General features: G+C 37.8%; 3 protein-coding genes across 3 annotated transcripts; all 3 read left to right on the top strand.

Moving 5' to 3' along the window:
* The first annotated feature begins 797 nt into the window (after nucleotides 1-797).
* On the top strand, nucleotides 798-4059 carry LOC111343058 (uncharacterized). The gene is made up of 4 exons (XM_022950198.2): nucleotides 798-1157; nucleotides 1269-1383; nucleotides 1662-2183; nucleotides 2603-4059. Exons 1-4 carry the CDS (start codon nucleotides 987-989, stop codon nucleotides 2905-2907), a joined length of 1113 nt encoding a protein of 370 aa, XP_022805933.2. The 5' UTR covers nucleotides 798-986; the 3' UTR covers nucleotides 2908-4059.
* A 3221-nt stretch (nucleotides 4060-7280) lies between these two features.
* LOC111343057 (neuropeptide S receptor-like) lies at nucleotides 7281-12157 on the top strand. Its single transcript, XM_022950197.2, has 4 exons — nucleotides 7281-7502; nucleotides 7854-8016; nucleotides 8913-9000; nucleotides 9524-12157. Exons 3-4 carry the CDS (start codon nucleotides 8969-8971, stop codon nucleotides 10623-10625), a joined length of 1134 nt encoding a protein of 377 aa, XP_022805932.2. The 5' UTR covers nucleotides 7281-7502; nucleotides 7854-8016; nucleotides 8913-8968; the 3' UTR covers nucleotides 10626-12157.
* A 49-nt stretch (nucleotides 12158-12206) lies between these two features.
* LOC111343059 (uncharacterized) lies at nucleotides 12207-18402 on the top strand. Its single transcript, XM_022950199.2, has 4 exons — nucleotides 12207-14076; nucleotides 14839-14895; nucleotides 16557-16790; nucleotides 17507-18402. Exons 1-4 carry the CDS (start codon nucleotides 13780-13782, stop codon nucleotides 17729-17731), a joined length of 813 nt encoding a protein of 270 aa, XP_022805934.2. The 5' UTR covers nucleotides 12207-13779; the 3' UTR covers nucleotides 17732-18402.
* Nucleotides 18403-18726: the final 324 nt, after the last annotated feature.

Below are 18726 nucleotides of genomic sequence, written 5' to 3'. Positions count from 1 at the left end.
AAGCATGTAAGTAACTTGACACCACACTACGGCAATCAATACATCTAAGCTTGCATTTAGCTATCGGTGAACTACTATAGATGTACTATGAAAATCAACTTGGCTCCAAAATCAATCGTTGTTGGAGCAAAGAGTGTATGTCGGCCGGTCCGAGTTTTCACTTGAGAGGTTAGATGTACGATTTCGACATATTGCTGGTTTACATTGTACTTTTGTTTTTCGATCAGGAATTAGAAGTTGTGGCTAATTCAAATAAAATACCTTATCGATCATCTAGATATCGACAAATTATCTTGGTTATTTCCTTTTCCAAAACATGATATATCGTCGCTGCGTGTGGTGATAATGGTAATAAATAAATAATAATAAATTGTGATGATGAAGAAAAAAATTTGTCATGTTAAACAAAGCCATGGTTAATTTGGTACATTGGGAGTCAATTTGATAAGTCCCGAAACTCTTCAGGATAAATTTCGTTCTTTCTCTTTTGCATTTATCCATGTTCTGGTTTCTCGATTCCTTCATTACTTCAATACCTGTTTTCTGCGTCATTTACTTATTTACTCACTCCTACATCTATTCATTCATTTATTATTATTATTATTATTATTGTTATTTATAATTATATTTTAGGGCTAGTGTAATTTTATCTCTTGAACAATAGAGACGCATTTTTAATTTAGCTTCAACAATAATAATATTGATGAATATGAAAAGGATTAGATTGTAAATAGGATTTTAATTGAAATCGTAACTACTATTAGGTCGTTTTTATTTTTAACTTGTAAATAGTTATTTGCTTTGAGTGTTAATAAAGTTTGATTGTATTTAAATTGTTATAATTATTATTGTTATTATTATTATCATTATTTTTGTTTTTCATTTTATCCCTCTTTTTAGGACTCGGGTGCCGAAGTCTACGGTTCGGACGACCAGACAATGGATTCGCCCTTCAAGGTCATTTGCTGTGTAATTTAACACTCAAAATGGGAAATGACTGTAGATACGAGTGCCTGATGGAAAGAGCCTGTGTATCTGTGAACATCGGGCCACCCGACAAGAATGGACTCAGAGTCTGTCAATTGAGTGATTCTGACCATATCCAACATCCCAAAGATCGTATGCCACAAGAAGGATTCCTTTACTGGGCTACCCAGGTGACATTATCTTACCTATGTAAATAAATGAAAAGAGATGAAGGAAAATATGAGAGAACGTTTGTGTTCAAATTGGAAAATAAAAAATGGTTCTTATGGTGTCTTGACTAGAATCCATGTTCCAGCAACCCGTGTGGCCACGGTGCAACTTGCCTGAATGGATTCACAGACAAGAGATATATTTGCCTGTGTCCACCTAAAGCAGTAGGAGAAAACTGCGAAAAAAGTGAGGAAAATTGTAATTACAATCTTTAGTTAAGGTTTGGAAGCGTGATCAATTCATAGTTACCTTCGGGATCTATGACTCATCTTTTTTCCCTAAATGATTCCTAACATCTTTTTAGCAAGTGATCCTACCATCTTGTCGTCTAGGTGACAAAAGAACGACATGTCGACAACCTTAACGGAGCGTTAAATGTTTTCTTATCAGTCTACAAATTAGCAAACATCAAGGTTGGCATTTTTTTTATTGTATCGGATTTATCATTATTATATTTTTACCAGCATTCAATGCGATCTTCTCAAATCTCGGTGCCACCGGAAGACATGGTCCAACAACCTTGGGCGGTCACTACACAGGTCAAAATCAAGACGGACAGGTTACACTGTCCAACGGTATTCAATTCTGGACTGTGCCGTATACGGGTGACTACAGGATAGTAGCAATAGGAGCAGCAGGGGGGTACGATTCGTACCCTAACAGCACTCAGCATCGAGGAAGAGGAGCGAGAATGACTGGAACGTTTAACCTAATGAAAGACGAGATTATTCGTATCCTTGTGGGACAGGAAGGGGAATCTGACAAATATGACTGGAGCTCTGGTGGTGGTGGAGGTACATTCCTTGCGAAAAATAACAACACACCTTTGATAGTAGCTGGAGGTGGGGGAGGTTTGTTTTATTTGACAAAACGCCATGCAGAATGTGACGCCAGCACAAACACAACGGGAAATCCTGGGTATAGATCAGCTGGGTCGGGCGGAGTTGGCGGCCTTGGTGGACAGGGTGGTAAAGTCAAAAGCGCGGGTGAGTGACTTGCCCATGTCAGACCTACGAGCGAGCTCTTATCTCGTGCGCTTCACCAGGCTTGCCGGAACGAGCCAGAAGGAGGTCTGTAAGGGGGTCTGGAACGAACAATATGTAAAACTACTTAACTAATTGACAGTAGTTTGTCATGTTTTTTTGTCTTAACGACAACGAGATTCCGCGTCATACTAGTCAAAATAGCGTTTTTTTCGTTCAGATTGTTTCTTTTGCCTCAATAACTGACGTCAAATAAAATTATTCTTTTAGTGAGTGACGCGTTACGTGACACGTCGACGCGAACAGTTTTGTCTGTACTCTAATCGACAACGGCAAATTGGCCAACCATAATGCGATTTATTCAGTAAATTATTAAGTTCATTTTTTTATGTTTTATTTGAATCCACCTTTCATTTTTTTAGGGGGTAGTGGTGGAGGCTTTTTTTCCAACGGAACGGATAAAACAGCAGGCGGTGGCAGAGGATTTCTTCAGGGAGGGGTGGGGGGGAAAGGTAAGAGCGGTTCTAAAGACAACGGTGGATTTGGGGGAGGAGGAGGAGCTTATGGTGGAGGGGGTGGAGGTGGGTATTCCGGTGGAGGAGCCGGAGCCTTCAAAAATGATTCCTGTGGGGGAGGGGGTGGCTCTTTCAACGCGGGAAGGGATCAGAAGAACGAGTGTTGTTATCAAATTGCTGGACATGGTCAGGTTGTGATAACATTACTGTGAGTATATCTAAAGATCAATTGATTAAAATGAGTTCAGCAGAACTGTATCACTATATCTCAAATGCATTCACAGTTAACTCCTAGAAGTGATCAACAAGTAACTTTTTCCTAGAATATCCATACATTATCAAGCAGAGTGGAATTAAAGTTGTTGTCTTGATTGATAAACGCAAAGTTCGTACAGCTAATACATATTATGAAATGATTAGCATTAGAGAGGGAGTATTAACAATCTGATCTTAGGAGCAAGAGAGTCACGGGCACCCTCGTGTTTGTGATCTCCATATTCATCACGACAACAACAATCAAAATATCCAAGTAAGTAAAATAATTAGAACAAATAGCTGTACTAGAAAGTGTGATTTAGACATGGTTGGCTATAGTAGCTCTGATCATCCGCAAATTCAATGAATGCATGAAAAGAAAAATTCCAGAAAAGAGGTTACGTTTTAGCTCCCGTTTCACAGTTCTTGCTGTTTAATAGAGGTGAAGCTGGGTAGCTGAATTACAGAGAGACATTCTGAACTAATTATATCGTTATTGTCTCTTAAAGATAAGTTGCTATTAAGGTCCTACGATCTAGCGGAGAAGACTGGCTGTAAATCTAGGTCCGATCGAAACTAAATTAGAATTTTCGTTGCAAATAAGAATAAAAGCAATGCATCACTTTAGGGCTGATAAAAACACCAGAAGATCGTCCATTGTGGCTTTTACGATGCTCAGTTGCAATCCATATAAAATTTTTTTTATCACTAATATATATGAATAATGTCATAATCATCGTTATCATTATTATAATTTTTATCTCTATGTTATAATTTCAAGGTACTCTTCAATCTAATGTGCTATGAAAATTGTGAAAAATATATAAATTAAGCGGAAAAAATTTAAATACAGTGATCGGGAAGCTATTAAGGGTTTCAAAGTGTCACCTTTTCATGTATCTATTTTCTCCTCATAATTTACCTCTAGAAGCGAAATCTAGGGTTACAATTTGAAAATTATAGGGTACTGATGATTAGTATATTTTCGTTAATTTTTAAATATTTTTACTTAGGAAAACAAAACGTGTTTTTGAGGGATTTGTAAAATGTAAATAGTAGTGTAGTGTAATGTACTGTATATAATATACGACACTATTTGTTTTTATTTATTTTATTTTCTTATTTATTTAATTGTTTACTTAATTTTCTTTCTCTTTCTCGGAGAAATTAGCTATAGAGCTACTCTTGTAAATCCGAGAGGGAGAAGGGGCGTTGTCCTTAGGTGCAATCTCGTCCCCCCTTTCTATCTATAATAACGACATAGAAACTTGGTAAAGTATGAAATTCTTGTGACCCTCTTCATTGTAGGTTCCTTCTCCTCAAGAGGAAAATGAGAGTTAGTACGTCTACAGCGCTTTCCAGTTGGCTGAGAGCACAGCGGGTCCCTCTTGAAAAACAAACAAAAGGAAAACATAACCCAATTCCTTAAAACTCTAGTCTCGAAACAATTGGAAATTGCACGATGACAGAACCGAGGACATTTTGGCACTAACATTTTGGCAACCTGAATCATGGCTAAGTTTTTCTTATTTCTTTCTCTTTTTCGTTCTTACTCGTGACACTTGGTTAGAATGTATACACTGACAAGTTTTAAAAAGTGGTGACACTTCGGAAACTAACGACTAGCACCCCCTCTCTTTGCGATCGAGATCTTGGTCCTACCTGGTTCCGTTTTCTTGGAGACACAGGATCGGAACTGTCCTTGTCACGTGTTCCTAAATGTAGATGTGGAGCCCACTCCTCTGGGTATTTGAATAGAACACACCCCACCGTGGCGGATGGTATAGCCACCCGACAGGTTCGCTTTCCCTTTCCAGGTTCTTATTGTACGTGGAAAATCAATATTGAGGTTAGGTACTGCGGTAAATGCTTTGTTTATTTCATCAATGGAACACCCCTATAACAACGATGCCATCTGCGTTACTGCACCACAGATTGATTTTGTAACCATCGAATGTGATCTGTAATAGCTTTTTTTCCTTCATCCGATCGTTTTGTGCTGACAGCATGCAGGTGTTGTTGGGTTTTGGAGTAGTGATAAGGCTGTTAAACCCGATTACTCCTAAGAACTCATTCTCTGTACTGCCTCTCTTCATTTTACCTAATAAACTCGCGTATAACAACCTAAAGTCAAGAACCTGTTAGGCTAAAAATATCCTAGTTAAGCACTTTTTCCAAGTATAGTACAATACATCCCATGCGATACAAAATGGGAAATAAAAACTAGCCAGAACACTGGCAGTGATACAAAATAGCAATACCCTACTGATGATAGAGTAGTTTACTTAATATCCAAAAAGCAAAGTAGTTCTTTGATATCCAACTAAGTGTAAAAGTTAACCATGTAAAGCAAGGCACCTGGCAGGCTGGTATACAGCGAAGTGTCAAATCCCCAACCACGAATAGAAGGGTTTTTTTTCCAAACTAAAGTTAAGAACCCAATTTAGAATCTAGGTGCTTAACTTCACTGTAAACACCATTTAAACAAGAACCGGGAGAGGCTAACTTGAAAAAAAACTTAGGTTCTGTTATGCAGGTTTTTATTGTTTGCTTCAGTGTGCCTGAGAATTTAAGAATTTAAGAGGGATGAGATGAGACCATTGTGACATTATGTGGAGTTTGAATAAATTTGCTGCTGAAATAAGGAGACAAAAAAGCGTACAAAAGCATTAAATTAAAAATTAATGACAAACAAACCAAGAAGAAATCATTGAAAAATAAACCAACAAACTAAGGCAAGCCAAAGAGAGTCTAAGACACAAAATATAGTTTATTTAAGAAACCTAGCTAAAACAGGTCTAAAAAAAACTGAACTTAGAAATCAAGATCACAGCGGCGTATCTCAAGTTGAGCCTTTAGGTTTTAAACTTGAAAGCGGCTCAAAAGACTCCTGCTCATTATCCTTAACTTTGATGGCGCCAGCCACAGCAAACACTTTTGTTATAATAAACAACATTTTCTTAATATTTTTCCATAGGAGGTCTCATCAATTTAATTTATCTCCGAATGGATATAGTTAAAGAGAAACATTTCACAAACTTTCGAGCTCCTTAACAAAAAAAAAAACCTTGAATTTTTAGAAAACGTTCCAAGTAAAACAGATTTTGAAATGAGTAACAAGCACGCGGAACTAAAACACTTGTGAGTATTCGCCTCCCTACATTTCACGAGTATCTTGTTTACTTTATTGCACTGACGTTTTCATAGAACAAAGGAAAATATTAGCGTAAACGTACGGTGTTAGAATATAATTCTGCAACTCTCAACAAGTTTGAAATAATTTTTTTGTCAAAATTGTTCGGCTGCCGGGCAAACAACCAGAGGTTAGTATCATAAATAAATTCCTATTTGAGTTTTTCCATCTTTATTTATTTATTTATTTATTTATTTTTTGCTTTTTTTCTTTTCATACGACAACTTTACTGCAATTAGGAGCATATTTCTCCGCAGATTTTGATAACTCTGTTGATCGGAAGATTATATGATTTGTAAATCGATCGTAACTATTTTGACAGAACAGCTAATAAATTTTTGCTTTCAAACTCTGAGTCCAATGTTTTTCCGGGCACTTTCACCGTCTAAAGAGTTCTATCATGCAGAGTTACTGCTATTCTCAACCTTTACCTTGTTTTCTTAGTAGCTTTTACAATGGATCTTTTGTTATCTAAAATATTATATTACTCATCATCTTTAATCGGTCTACTTTAATGTAACTTAGAAATGATTCTGCTGCGGAGTTAGGTTCATTAGTATCTTACTTAGTGTCTTATATTAAAATTTATTCTTTTCTGGCCGTTTTCCAAATTCAATATTTAAGGTTCCACTTCCGTAAAAATATATACTATTAGGTCAGTATCCCACCGAGACGTGTGGGCGGGTCATTGTACACATTTCGCATCTACCTCCTTTCTTATGAAGAAAACGAAACCCGTGTAGCTATAATCTATTTAGATCTGCTTGGACTTAGATATCTCTTTTCGGTTTTGGCTTTCTTACTAGTATTTAACGAACCAAATCCAGTCCTGGTTTGATGCTACTCGGGTTTAATGAATGTAACCGGCGGGGAATTACAATTCATAGACAACTAGAGCCAAATCCAGTTCTTGTTGTTCTTTTGTTACTACTGTTAGCGTCTTGCGTGCTTTGTTTTCATTAGGATGTTTTGATTTGATCAAATCATCTCTGTAGACGCTGGACCGCTTCTATCTAAAACTTTGACAGAATGCCGGTCACAATAAGTGGATTCCGGTTGAGTTTTCAAAGCAGGGGGCAAATAAAAATACCATTTGGCCTGAAAATGATTAAGACAGCTGGAACCGTTTCAGTCTCGCTTTCAAATCAAGGGCACTTCTTACACGCAGTTCAAGTTAAGCTATAAACAAATCTGTGGTAAAAGTCAGCCTTCACAAGATCACTCAGCGCAAGCATCTACATAGAGGATTCAGGACACACTAACAATTTTATCGATATTATACTGCATTGATACGGTAGAATTAATTTCCAGCATCCCCTTTATACAAAAGGATCTCCATTTCCTTCAAAGAGACCTCCGGTAAGTGGACCAGTCGTTTTATTACAGAAAAATCTGACTTGTCATAGATTTGAAATCGCTATTCTCTCGTAAAAATGAAATTGTCACCCTTCCAAATAATTCTCCCGCTTTTTTAAGAGCTTAAAGGCAGGCGAGAGCTCTTAAAAGTTCGAGCAAGAGACGTAAAAATCAGTTGTCGTTTTTGTGTGAAGTATCATGTAAATTTTCAGATTAAAGATAAATAATTAATATCAACAAGAGCACCAGTAGTTATTTCCTCTTTCAAGGTTTGACTCGCAATAATAAGATTGAAGATTAATTCACGAAACGGCTCGTTTCAGTGTCTCATCATACCACTTGTTTTAATTCTAGTTGCACCTTGCCAATTCAGATGGTTTCTTTCACAAACCAGAAGCATAACGGTGGCTAGAAGATAAAACCTAAGAACGTAGCTGAATACTTTCCCCGTCGTATCTAGAAATACTTACGGAAAGGACTGAGAGACTTAATGTTTTGTACCTTTTGATTACCGAAGGTAGTTCCATTCCATTTCATTCGCATATTTAATCTACAATTGCAGTGTATTGTAAATGCTCGAACTAGCGCCCGGGGCGCTTAGTTAATTTTCTACGGCAAGAGGGGGGAGGGGGGGGGGCGCTAATGCTTAGGGGGCGCTAATTTGAAGGGGGGCGCTTATTTCGTTTATCAATTTTTAGCCTCAAAATAACACCATGTTTATGTCTATTTACAACCAAACATGTACCCATTGAACTTTCCTTCCTCTTTTTTATATTTCTACGAGCTCATGAAGATAATCAGGTGGTAGTTGAAGTCGCTGGAAGCAGAAAACTTAAAATGGCCTCGTACTTCCAGGAGCTTTTGAGGCAGTAACAAGAAGCCGGCGATTGGGAGGAAAGTTTTACGAGGAACTTAACAAAGTGAAGCAGCTATCTGCTCACATGGATACCTCTATCAAGGAAATTAGAAGCAAACCCGTGCGACTTTGAAAGGACATTACTGTTTATACTATTTAACAATGTCAAATATCATCAAAAGAACCGTATAGACCGTATACGTCTCGTATATCGTACCGAGTATCGAAGCTCATTTTGGAAAGATTTCCGTATAACCCCATACCAATCAAAAACAAAGCCGTAGTCCCGAAGTAAATCTGTTGTTTTGCCTCTGCTTTCCTTTATCCAATAATGGAATGCATAACGAAGTATGGGGTTATACGGAAATCTTTCCCTAACTTTTTCTCGGGGGATGGGGGGGGGGGGGGGGCGCTTATTTGAAGGGAAGCGCATATTACAAATTTTGAACATTAGGAGGGGCGCTAATTCAAAGCGGGGCGCTTATTTGAAGCTGGGCGCTAATTCGAGCATTTACGGTACTTGGTTTTTAATCAAAATGATTTTTACCATTTGATAGGAATTTATGAAAGCCTCAACCTAAATATATATAGTGTCTAAGCAGAGAGGAAAAAAATGCTGAGGATAAATTTGTTTCATGTACCAGGGTAAGTAATATCAGCTTTGATAGTCGCATCTCTCAGCTCGTTTAATTTTTTTTAGTATTTAATATTTGTTTTGGAATATTTCTTTCTTGCTTAGAGCGTTTTTTTTATCCGGGTCCTACCCGATCTTCTTCCTCCAGTATTCCAAATTTTAATTCCACTAGAAAACAGTTAACAACGAGAGCCACCTCGTAAAAAGTCCACTGCTAAGTTCTCATTCCCTCTATAATTTGCGGCAATCGTTTATATGGAGTTCCTTGTTTTCATCCATCGCATGTGAAGCCAATCATTCCTATGAATGAGTGTGTATGTGCCTATGTTTGTTTTGTTGTTGTTTGTTTTGTAGCTGTTGTTTTGACTCAGTTAAAAATTTTTCAAAAGCATAGGAGTAATTTGCTTTGTCACGACCGTGAGGCAAAGAAAGTCCGTTAGGAGAAATCAAACTTTTAACGATAGCATCTCGCACTCCGTTGCTTTACCATAAAGATACTCCAAAAGCCATCTGATCAATAATTTTTCCGCGCAGGTTGCTGTTGTTAATGCAGACAGCCAATACTCAATGCGTAAATCTGACGTCGCAAATCTCCAAAACAGTGTTATCCACACCGACTGAACCTTCTACTCCAAGAAATGGGACTGAATACGCGGAAAAAACTTTTATGTACGCACCGTTAGGTTCTTCAACAAGACTGACTCTTTTTGTTTTGTTGGTGTCTGTGGGAGTAATAGGATTTGTGGGAAATGTTCTTGTGCTGTGCTTTCTGAAGTCCAAAGCCAAGACAGCGCCATTTGCCAAAGCCTGGTCGTTTGAAAATAACTGCGATGTCTACATCAAGAGTCTTGCTATTTCTGATGTTCTCTGTGACGTAATCTCACTTCCACCCATCTGCATTCAGTTGTATTTTGATATATTCAATCAAGGCTGGAGTTGTAACATAGTGCGCTACTTAAACATTGTATTCACGTCGATCACCATGAATAACTTGTTATTCTTTAGCATCGAGAGGTTCATGATAACTCGAGGAATTTTCCGTCATTCTAGCCACCGCACGGTGAAAAAGATGGTTAAGTTTGCTTGGTTGGCAGGGTTTTTATTTACCTTGATCCCTGCCTCGACCTTCAAAGATATAAGGTTCGATTTAAACCAGACCCATTACACTTTGGTCTGCAGGTATGACGATAGCTATGTTCCGTTTAGAATCATGCTCTTAAGTTTTACAACTCTCCAGTACATCATACCAGGTTGTATAACAGTTATAATTAACGCCTTACTCATCAAAACTCTCTGGGCAAATATAAGAGGAAGGAGAATACACATCCAAAGAGACAACGCCCTCAAAATATTCCGCAGAGCTGCGGCGATTCGAGGTACCACTATCATCGTAACCCTTACCTTGGCTTTTGTTCTTCCTTATTTATTTTATTATGGTCAGGTTGTTTATAACAACGTCACTAAGTCAGACCAACGGTTTGATTTCAAGACCGACTTTGTTATTCGCTCTGGGAGCGCATTAAAAGGATATTCCAATAGTGCCATTAATGTGACGATATACATCGTACAAATGAGATATTTCCGACTGTATCTTAAGAAAACATTTCAGCCAGAATGTTTTGCCAAAAAGAAGTAATTTTAATCTCAGATAAGGGGAACAAAAGAGGTACAATTTCTTTTATTGAGGTAAACACTAGTTAAATACATGAGTAATCAATAAGATGATTGGTGGAAGAAGTCTTGTGGTTTCTGGAAGCCCACTTGCCATCAATTACTATAATCTTATTGACTGTGTGGGAAGGCCCGACGGGAAAATATTTGGCTCGATGCCATGATGTACGCAGCGAGGCCTGTGCGTCATTAAAGAGAGCCAAATGTTTTTCTGTCCGGACCGACCCAACTCAGTCATGAAACATTTCATCATGTGACCACTGACTAATACCCCATTCACACCAGAAAACTTGTTTAGTTAAACCAGGTTTAACTGAATAAAAATCAGAAGCAGAGAACTGAAAAACTAAATTTTCCACAAGATTCAAGCAATTGCTAAATTGTATTTTCAATGTGCCACATTTGAAGTCAACCAAATATTGATTTGAGCGGTTTCTATGGAGCTGTTGTGTTAAACCATGTTTAACAAAACAGCTTTAAAGCATGTTTAGGCTTTGGTGTGAATGGGGTATTAGTTTTGAAAATTTAATTCATAATAAATAGGGCGCAATAGATTGGCGCGCTCGGGAAAACCACAAAAAAAGATTTTACAATAAAAACGAGAAGATCGCAATTCATCGAAAAACGGAACCTTTTTTTATTTTAATCCTTGTCTCTTTTCACTAAGTTTTTGCATCAAAACCGCGCAAGTGCAGGGCCGAACAACTTTTTCCGGACCAGCTTTCGTCGACCCATCCGGCCCTACACATGTTTTCTTTCAGTATGGTTTTCTATGAGAAATCGCGTGCGGAGCCGTACCGGTCACAATTAGATGATAAGCGTTCCCATTCAATTTTAACCTTAAACCTACGCCTCAGTAAAAATGATAGACATTTCCAGCATTGTTTCGTATTGATATTATGGAATGTTCCATTCAAGACATGTTTTTCAGAGTAAATGTTGCGCTCATGTTATGGTTTGTCTGTCTTCTAGTAACGTTGCTAAAATTCAAATTCATCAACAAACCTAATACTAATTGCAAAAAAAAAAAAAAAAGAAATTGAAAAATGCTAAAGCGCAATGATATTAAAATTTTTGGAAAAAAATTAATTGATGATAATAATAATAATAATAATAATAATAATAATAATAATACGTATGATGCACGATCCTCGCAGTAGAGAGCGCTATTTATGCAATAGCGAAACTCAGACCTGAAAAAGTCAGGCCTGTACGGGATTCGAACCACTGACCTCTGCGATACTAGTGCAGCGCTCTACCAATTGAGCTAACAAGCCAACTATTTTTTTTTCTAACAATTTTTTTTTTTATTTAATTTTTTTTCAGGTCTGATTTTTGCTATTGCATAAATAGCGCTCTCTACTGCGAGGATCGTGCATCATACGTATCTATAACCGCAGTTCAAAATATATGAACTTCAAGTATTCATCGTATCTGATTTATCATCACGGGTTTATTACGAATCAACTTAACGACCTGCGCCCAGTTGGCTTGTTAGCTCAATTGTTAGAGCGCTGCACCAGTATCGCAGAGGTAAGTGGTTCGAATCCCGTACAGGCCTGATTTTTTTCAGGTCTGATTTTCGCTATTGCATAAATAGCGCTCTCTACTGCGAGGATCGTGCATCATACGTATCTATAACCGCAGTTCAAAATATATGAACTTCATATATTCATCGTATCTAGTAATAATAATAATGATCAACTTTATTTTTCGAGTGTGGCACTTGACAGTATAAAATACTGATAAACTCCTGTGTAGGTTACGTTTTAGAAGGTAAAAGTAATTTTAATTTTGAATAACTTGCTAATTGCTCTTAAAGTTCGTAAGAAAAAAACGACAATTCTCCATTTCTCGATACTGCAAAACGGTTACTTACCTATTTCGCGCTTTCCCTAATATTTCTTAATGCAAAAAAAGGTACCTTTTTCGCGCTTTTGACAAAATGTCTTTTAACCAAAAGCTAAGAAACGACAGTATTTTTTGGAACAAAGGTGCCGTTTTACACCTTTCCACCTTATCAATGAAATTCACGAAAAAGATAACAAATTCGTACTTTGTCCGCTAAATCATCTAGAAACACAATATTTCAGATTCTCAGCTCTTTTAATTTAAACAATCAGAGTTAATTTTCTTTTATCTAAAAGTAGAATTACTGGAGTCTTTCATTGACTCAAATGGCCGATTTTCGATTTTGGACACAATTGGCCAATTTTTGATTTGGACCAGTGTCCAAATTTTGGTTTTGCATATTTTGCAGCCGATTACCGACTGATTTCGGACATTATTGGCTAGTTTAGGATTTTAGACACTGGTGGCCCACAACGCAGAATGCCTTATTCTTCTTTTTTGTTTGCAGTCCATAAAAACGCAAAAAAATTGAATAAAGAACTCGGCCAATATCCAGTTATCTTGACCGAACAAGCTCGGTGAATAATGCATATGTAACTTGTTATCAGCTGACTATGACCTAGGGGAGGGATGGCTTAGCTGTTGCTTAGAAACCGGACGTCGCCCAGAACTATTTTCATAATACCTCGACTTTTCTTCCATTGAACAAGCCTTAAAAGATTCTAATTTAATCCTTAATCATACAACTACGAATTCGTAGACTTTTTTTATTAATTAGTAGGTTCAATCTTGCGAGGAAAACATGTTGTAAAGATTGAAAAAAAAAAAAAAAAGTCGAAGAGGCTCAATTCAGACCCGCCTTAGTTACCATTGTAGATAGTGCTCTGTTGTCAAAATATTTATGCCTAGATGTTTTTTTTTTCAATCAAATTTTTAAGTAGTAATAAGTGTTTTGACCACGTACAATATCATAAGTGTTTGTTCCTCTTCAGTTGATTGGGTTTTCTTTTCAGGGTCTTTATGGCCTTTGTTGCGACCGTTGAACCATCACCCGACAAATATTGACCATACCTCAATTCTTTTAATTAATTTTTTTCTAACAACTATTCCATGATCCAGGAGGAAGAAGGATAGTTAGCAATGGTGAACTTTGGATGGGGTTGCAATTGTAAACTTTGTAAAATTCGTCTAAACGAGGATAGATTCGCCAACTATGACACAGGTCCTTAGAGAGACGAATGAGTTGCTAAAAATTGTAGTTCGGCTCAATGCTTACACATCCCGTTATGCAAATTGAATTGGAAAAGCACTTATACTCTTCATTATTTCTTTTTGATGTTGACGACAGAGATTCAAACCCTAGTTGTTCCCATTTCCCATTTGCCAAAATGGCAGGTCGCTCCGGATTAATGAGAAATCTCGGCATTGCGCACATTGTCTTTGGCATCCTTCTGACGATTTTTGGAATTGCAGAGCTTCGGGTCACTTCCAAAGCGAATGTTTTCTTGAGATACTTTCTTTCCAAAGGAAAAACTTACTACTTTGGGGTTTGGATCGGAATTTGGGTGAGTATTGCTGCGCAATTAAAATTTTGTATTGACAGGTTGTAATCGCTATTTTCAAAATCACATTGCATACAAGCTAGGCTTAAAGTGCTTAATTTGGAAAACCATACAACTCAGCAACTCAAACAACACTACATTTATCAGTTGAGGTTGAGGTCGAATCGGTAAACAACAAGTAACAAATACTGTTAGCTTAGCTTTTCTTCATGTTTACATTTTGGGTTGATCATAAGCAAAGGACAAGAGGTTTTCTATGAAAGCAACCTTTACGCATATGATAGAGCCAGGATAATTTTATTTTTTTTGTTTGGAATAGATGTGAATGCGCAGTCAAAAATAAAACTGCGTATTCAACATATTGGATTCCCAAAGATGCTTCCGCGTCCGTTTAAGGCTAATGTGCAAACTCTATATCTGGGTCATATGTGCCGCAGGATAGTATTAGCACTTGAGACATGGGAAATATCCATATTTAGTGAATTTTTTTCCTAAATAGCATGTTCCTTACCGTTTCTCTCAGTCCCTGCAGATTTAAAAATACAATAATAATAAAACTACATGCATATGTATTTGCAGAAAAATGTAGGTACGACTGCAAGTAAACCTTCGAAAAACAGATATAAAAACACCAACGGGTACACAAAATGAATTTACTCCATGATAATTTGCCACCGTTATGTTATGGAGTGGAGCTGGGTTAGTTTTTGCGGGTGCACTGGTGACGACGCTTATCTTGTTTGGTATTAATTTGTTTCTATGCAGATGTTGGTGACAGGAATTGTGGGCATTTTTGTCAGTCGAAGAGACCACAAAGTTTGTGTAAGTTATCATTAGTTTGCTACAGAACTAAAGCATTTCAGTGACTACAAATAAATATCCTAATCGAGTCAAAGTCTTCGAAATACATGTACATCAGCTTAGCAGTTTCTCATGAGCACAAGTTCTTAAACTGTTGTAAATCTGACTTAAGTTAAACACAAATATATTGTTTCTCCTTCTAGCGCGCAACTCTTAAACTCTTGAAAGTGGAACTAAAAAAAATAGGAAAACTGCTTCTCTCAAACGCTGATGTGCATGCACAGGGCAAATAATTCGCTCCTCTTTCAAACGTCATCATGCAACAAATAAAATCCAGCACTCAATGTCAATGATCTTAAAGACTTGCAACATTTTGAAACGAAAAATTAAGACATTGTGCCGTGTATGATTATTATTTTTTATGTTTCTCCTTCCACGAGACTTACACTTCCAATCAAATTTAGTTTATACACTTCTCTAGAACAACTTCTATATTGTTCTTTCGCCCTTGTCTCCCTCCCACTGTTGTTAATTGCCAATGTTTGTATGCCATCTTAAGAGAGGCAGGTGAAGGCTGTAGTTGTCCCAACAAATGTGCTTGGGAGCGTAGATGCTTGAAATAATTTTCTTTCGCCTTTGTCCCCTTCCCACAGTTGCTAATTGGAAATGATTTTATGCCATCTTGTAGACCAACATTAAAAGGGGCACGTGGAGGCTGTAGGTATCCCAACAAATGTGTTTGGAGTGTAGATGCTTGAAATAATTTGGTTTTGCCTTTGTCCCCTTTCCACAGTTGTTAATTGCAAATGATTTTATGCCATCTTGCAGAACAACATTAAGAGAGGCAGGTGAAGGCTGTAGTTGTCCCAACAAATGTGCTTGGGAGCGTAGATGCTTGAAATAATTTTGTTTCGCCCTGGTCCCCTTTCTACAGTTGTTAATTGCAAATGATTTTATGCCATCTTGTACACCAATATTAAGATGGGGCAAGGGAAGGCTGTAGGAGTCCCAACAAATGTGTTTTGGAGTGTAGATGCTTGAAATAATTTGGTTTCGCCTTCGTCCCCTTTCCACAGTTGTAAATTGCAAATGATTTTATGCCATCTTGTATACCGACGTTGAGAGGGGCAGGGGGAGGCTGTTGGTGTCCCAAAGAATGTATCTAGGGGCAGATGCATAGAAATGATATATGTTTTTATGCCTTTCTCTCTCTGCCCAAAACAATCTACAAATGCTGCTCTTGCCTGAGCTCTGTTTACTGGGCACCAAAAAATAACAAACTTAAGTTGGAGCAATATGGCTATGGACAATAGGTCCGTAGCCGCTTTTATTGAAGCAAACACAACAAGAATGAATTCCGTTAAGGTGTTTACCCAGTAAAGGTGCGGGCCAAGAAAAACGCACCAACACTAAATTTACAACAAGAGAAAGTGGGCGGATCAGGGGGAGGAGGAGGGAGTCAAAAAACAGCTTCTCACTCCGAGTAATCGAGGCGAGTGATGAGCACATGGCTAGGGAGTTAATGTGACTTGTAAAAACCCTCAGAGGGGATCAAGCGTAATGGCCATTGACCCCTGACCCAAACCCAGTCCCCCTTGATTGTGAAATAATCAATAAATAATCAGAGAGAAGGCATAAAAATTCTATTTGCGAGCAAATATTTTTTTTTTTTTTTTTTTCAGATTGGTGCCTTTATCTTCCTGTCCATCTTTTCCTCTCTGTTTGGTTTGACAATTCTTGTCGCCTACGGGACATACCTATCACTGATCTGGTTCATCGCCGTTTTGTTCCCTTTACCAGTTGCCATCGCCGGAGCCATAACAGTTTTAGGTGTTGTTGAGTTTATCATCGGATTATGGGCCGGAATTCACAGCTGCCTCACTGTGGTAGACGAGACACCACTTATGGAGGAAGCGGTGAGCTTTGAGTGGCATCCTTTCATAAGCTAAATTGATTTCAGAATGACATGTACGTGTGAACTAGCCTTCGTTTACCAATAACTATCTTTAAATACACACGCAGAGCTAGAGATTGATTGTTTTGAAATACCCAGTAGGTACATATTGGAAACTGGTCGTTCACGTTGGGTATGGCAGATAACGAGTGGTAAATTGTGAAAAAGTTAAGAGTCAGTGGCAGATCCAGGGGGGGAGGTCCGGAGGGTCCGGACCCCTCCCCTATCAGACCTGACGCTTACAGCTTGAGACTGGAAGTCTTACATCGACAGGATCGTATATCACTTTTTAACTGGCTGATTTTTTTAATTAATGAATCCAAGTAAACGGTAAACGGTCAAGGAATTATAACGTGCAACCGCGACTGGCAGGGGAGGGGGGTGTGGGGGGTGTTGGGGATAAGTAATTTGCCTCAAAAGAGTCCAACAGTCCTTTTTGAACCAAAGTTTGGACCCCCCCCCCCCCCGCCTTCAATCAAAAATTCCTGGATCAGCCCCTGAGAGTTACTCCACACTAACTAAAAAGTAAATATTTTATGCTCAAAAAAGGAGACATATACACTTGAGAGGAAAACATACATCGCTATTAATTCTGTATAATGATAGATACTTAAACAAAACCGGTATCCATTTTAGCTTAAGACTCAATATAAAAATTGTTCCTCTTCCTTGTTTCAGCTGCGAGGTCAACATCTGCCTTTTAACGACAACCCCGGGTTCGACAAGGCTAACGGAAGGGAAGAAGTTCTCGTATCTGTTCCTTTGGAAAGAGAACTCGAAAGAACCACTGATGTTGGAGCATTCCGCTCAACGGATCAGGAGCACCAGCCTCAAATTTTCCCTCTACGTGTTATGGGAAATACCCAGGTTCACCCTAAAACGGTTGACCCAATCCATGGATAATTTACCTGATCAAAACAAACAGTCTTATAAACAAATCATTGAACAATGACTAGTTAAATCAAATTTGCTTCTTCTGCTGGCCTCCTGCTTCCTTGCGTTTATCTTAGTATTTATACTAACTATGCTGACCATTGTTTCTGCTCTTCATAAAGAGGTTTTTTGTTTTGTTTTGTTCTAACTCTCTTATTCCGCGCGCGTTTTCGAACGCTGTTGTTTTGCAGAGGAAGAATGAGAAATGTACAAAGTTTAAATTGCACGTGCTCAGCTAATGCTCTGATAATTAGATCTCTAGTTTTGCCGCGTCCGCGTTGCCGTTACCGTCGTTAAGTAAACCACGATGGCGATACCTAAATTAACTTTAAATCCCCAAATCGTTACGAAAAGAATAGTGGAAATAAATAGCAAATCGCTTTTTGATAATATTATCCTTATTAAATGCTGACGGGAAATCGCCCTCCATTTTCAACAACAAGCTACCAATAAAAAAGTCACTTTTTTGAAATATCCTTATTAGATGCTGGCAAGAAATCGCTCTCTATTTTCAATAACAAGCTACCAATAAAAAAATATGATAATCTTAAGCTATCGCTCCAAATTGTATCAAATCTAAGCTTTCAAAAGCGGTTTCTCTCGGATTGAAATAAACATGCACAGCCTTGCCTACATAACAACACGTTTTCAGAAATAAGCTAAACTTTGCAACAATTTTACATGCCTTTTATTTTAAAAAAATTTGAAGAATCGAAATTCTTCTTCGGGTTTCGAATTGAATCGAACAAACAAAACTTGAATATTTTAATTTTGTTTGTCTACGTATTCCGTGAATTTCAAAGAGACGAATTCTCATTGGCAATCTCTTGATAATCCTGTTGGAGCATTCTTGCTTGAAGGAGATCATCATGGAGATTTTGTCCTTTCATTAAACTCCTCAGTTTTTCTCAGCCGAGTACAGTAAGAACATTGTAGCCGATCACAAAAAAGAAAAAAAATTTTTC

The sequence above is a fragment of the Stylophora pistillata genome, chromosome 2 (assembly GCF_964205215.1).
Source record: "Stylophora pistillata chromosome 2, jaStyPist1.2, whole genome shotgun sequence".
Lineage (NCBI taxonomy): Eukaryota > Metazoa > Cnidaria > Anthozoa > Scleractinia > Pocilloporidae > Stylophora > Stylophora pistillata.
This window is presented reverse-complemented; position numbering and strand designations above follow the sequence as displayed.

What these genes read in the sequence shown, in the direction of transcription:
- LOC111343057 (XM_022950197.2), top strand. Translation starts at nt 8,969, where the DNA reads ATGCTGAGGATAAATTTGTTTCATGTACCAGG. An exon ending in AATTTGTTTCATGTACCAGG is followed by an intron (nt 9,001 to 9,523) that starts GTAAGTAATATC and finishes TTTTCCGCGCAG; the next exon opens with GTTGCTGTTGTTAATGCAGA.
- LOC111343059 (XM_022950199.2), top strand. Translation starts at nt 13,780, where the DNA reads ATGCTTACACATCCCGTTATGCAAATTGAATTGGAAAAGCACTTATAC. An exon ending in GGGTTTGGATCGGAATTTGG is followed by an intron (nt 14,077 to 14,838) that starts GTGAGTATTGCT and finishes GTTTCTATGCAG; the next exon opens with ATGTTGGTGACAGGAATTGT. An exon ending in CACCACTTATGGAGGAAGCG is followed by an intron (nt 16,791 to 17,506) that starts GTGAGCTTTGAG and finishes TCCTTGTTTCAG; the next exon opens with CTGCGAGGTCAACATCTGCC.
- LOC111343058 (XM_022950198.2), top strand. Translation starts at nt 987, where the DNA reads ATGGGAAATGACTGTAGATACGAGTGCCTGATGGAAAGAGCCTGTGTA. An exon ending in TCCTTTACTGGGCTACCCAG is followed by an intron (nt 1,158 to 1,268) that starts GTGACATTATCT and finishes TGTCTTGACTAG; the next exon opens with AATCCATGTTCCAGCAACCC. An exon ending in AGGAGAAAACTGCGAAAAAA is followed by an intron (nt 1,384 to 1,661) that starts GTGAGGAAAATT and finishes TATTTTTACCAG; the next exon opens with CATTCAATGCGATCTTCTCA.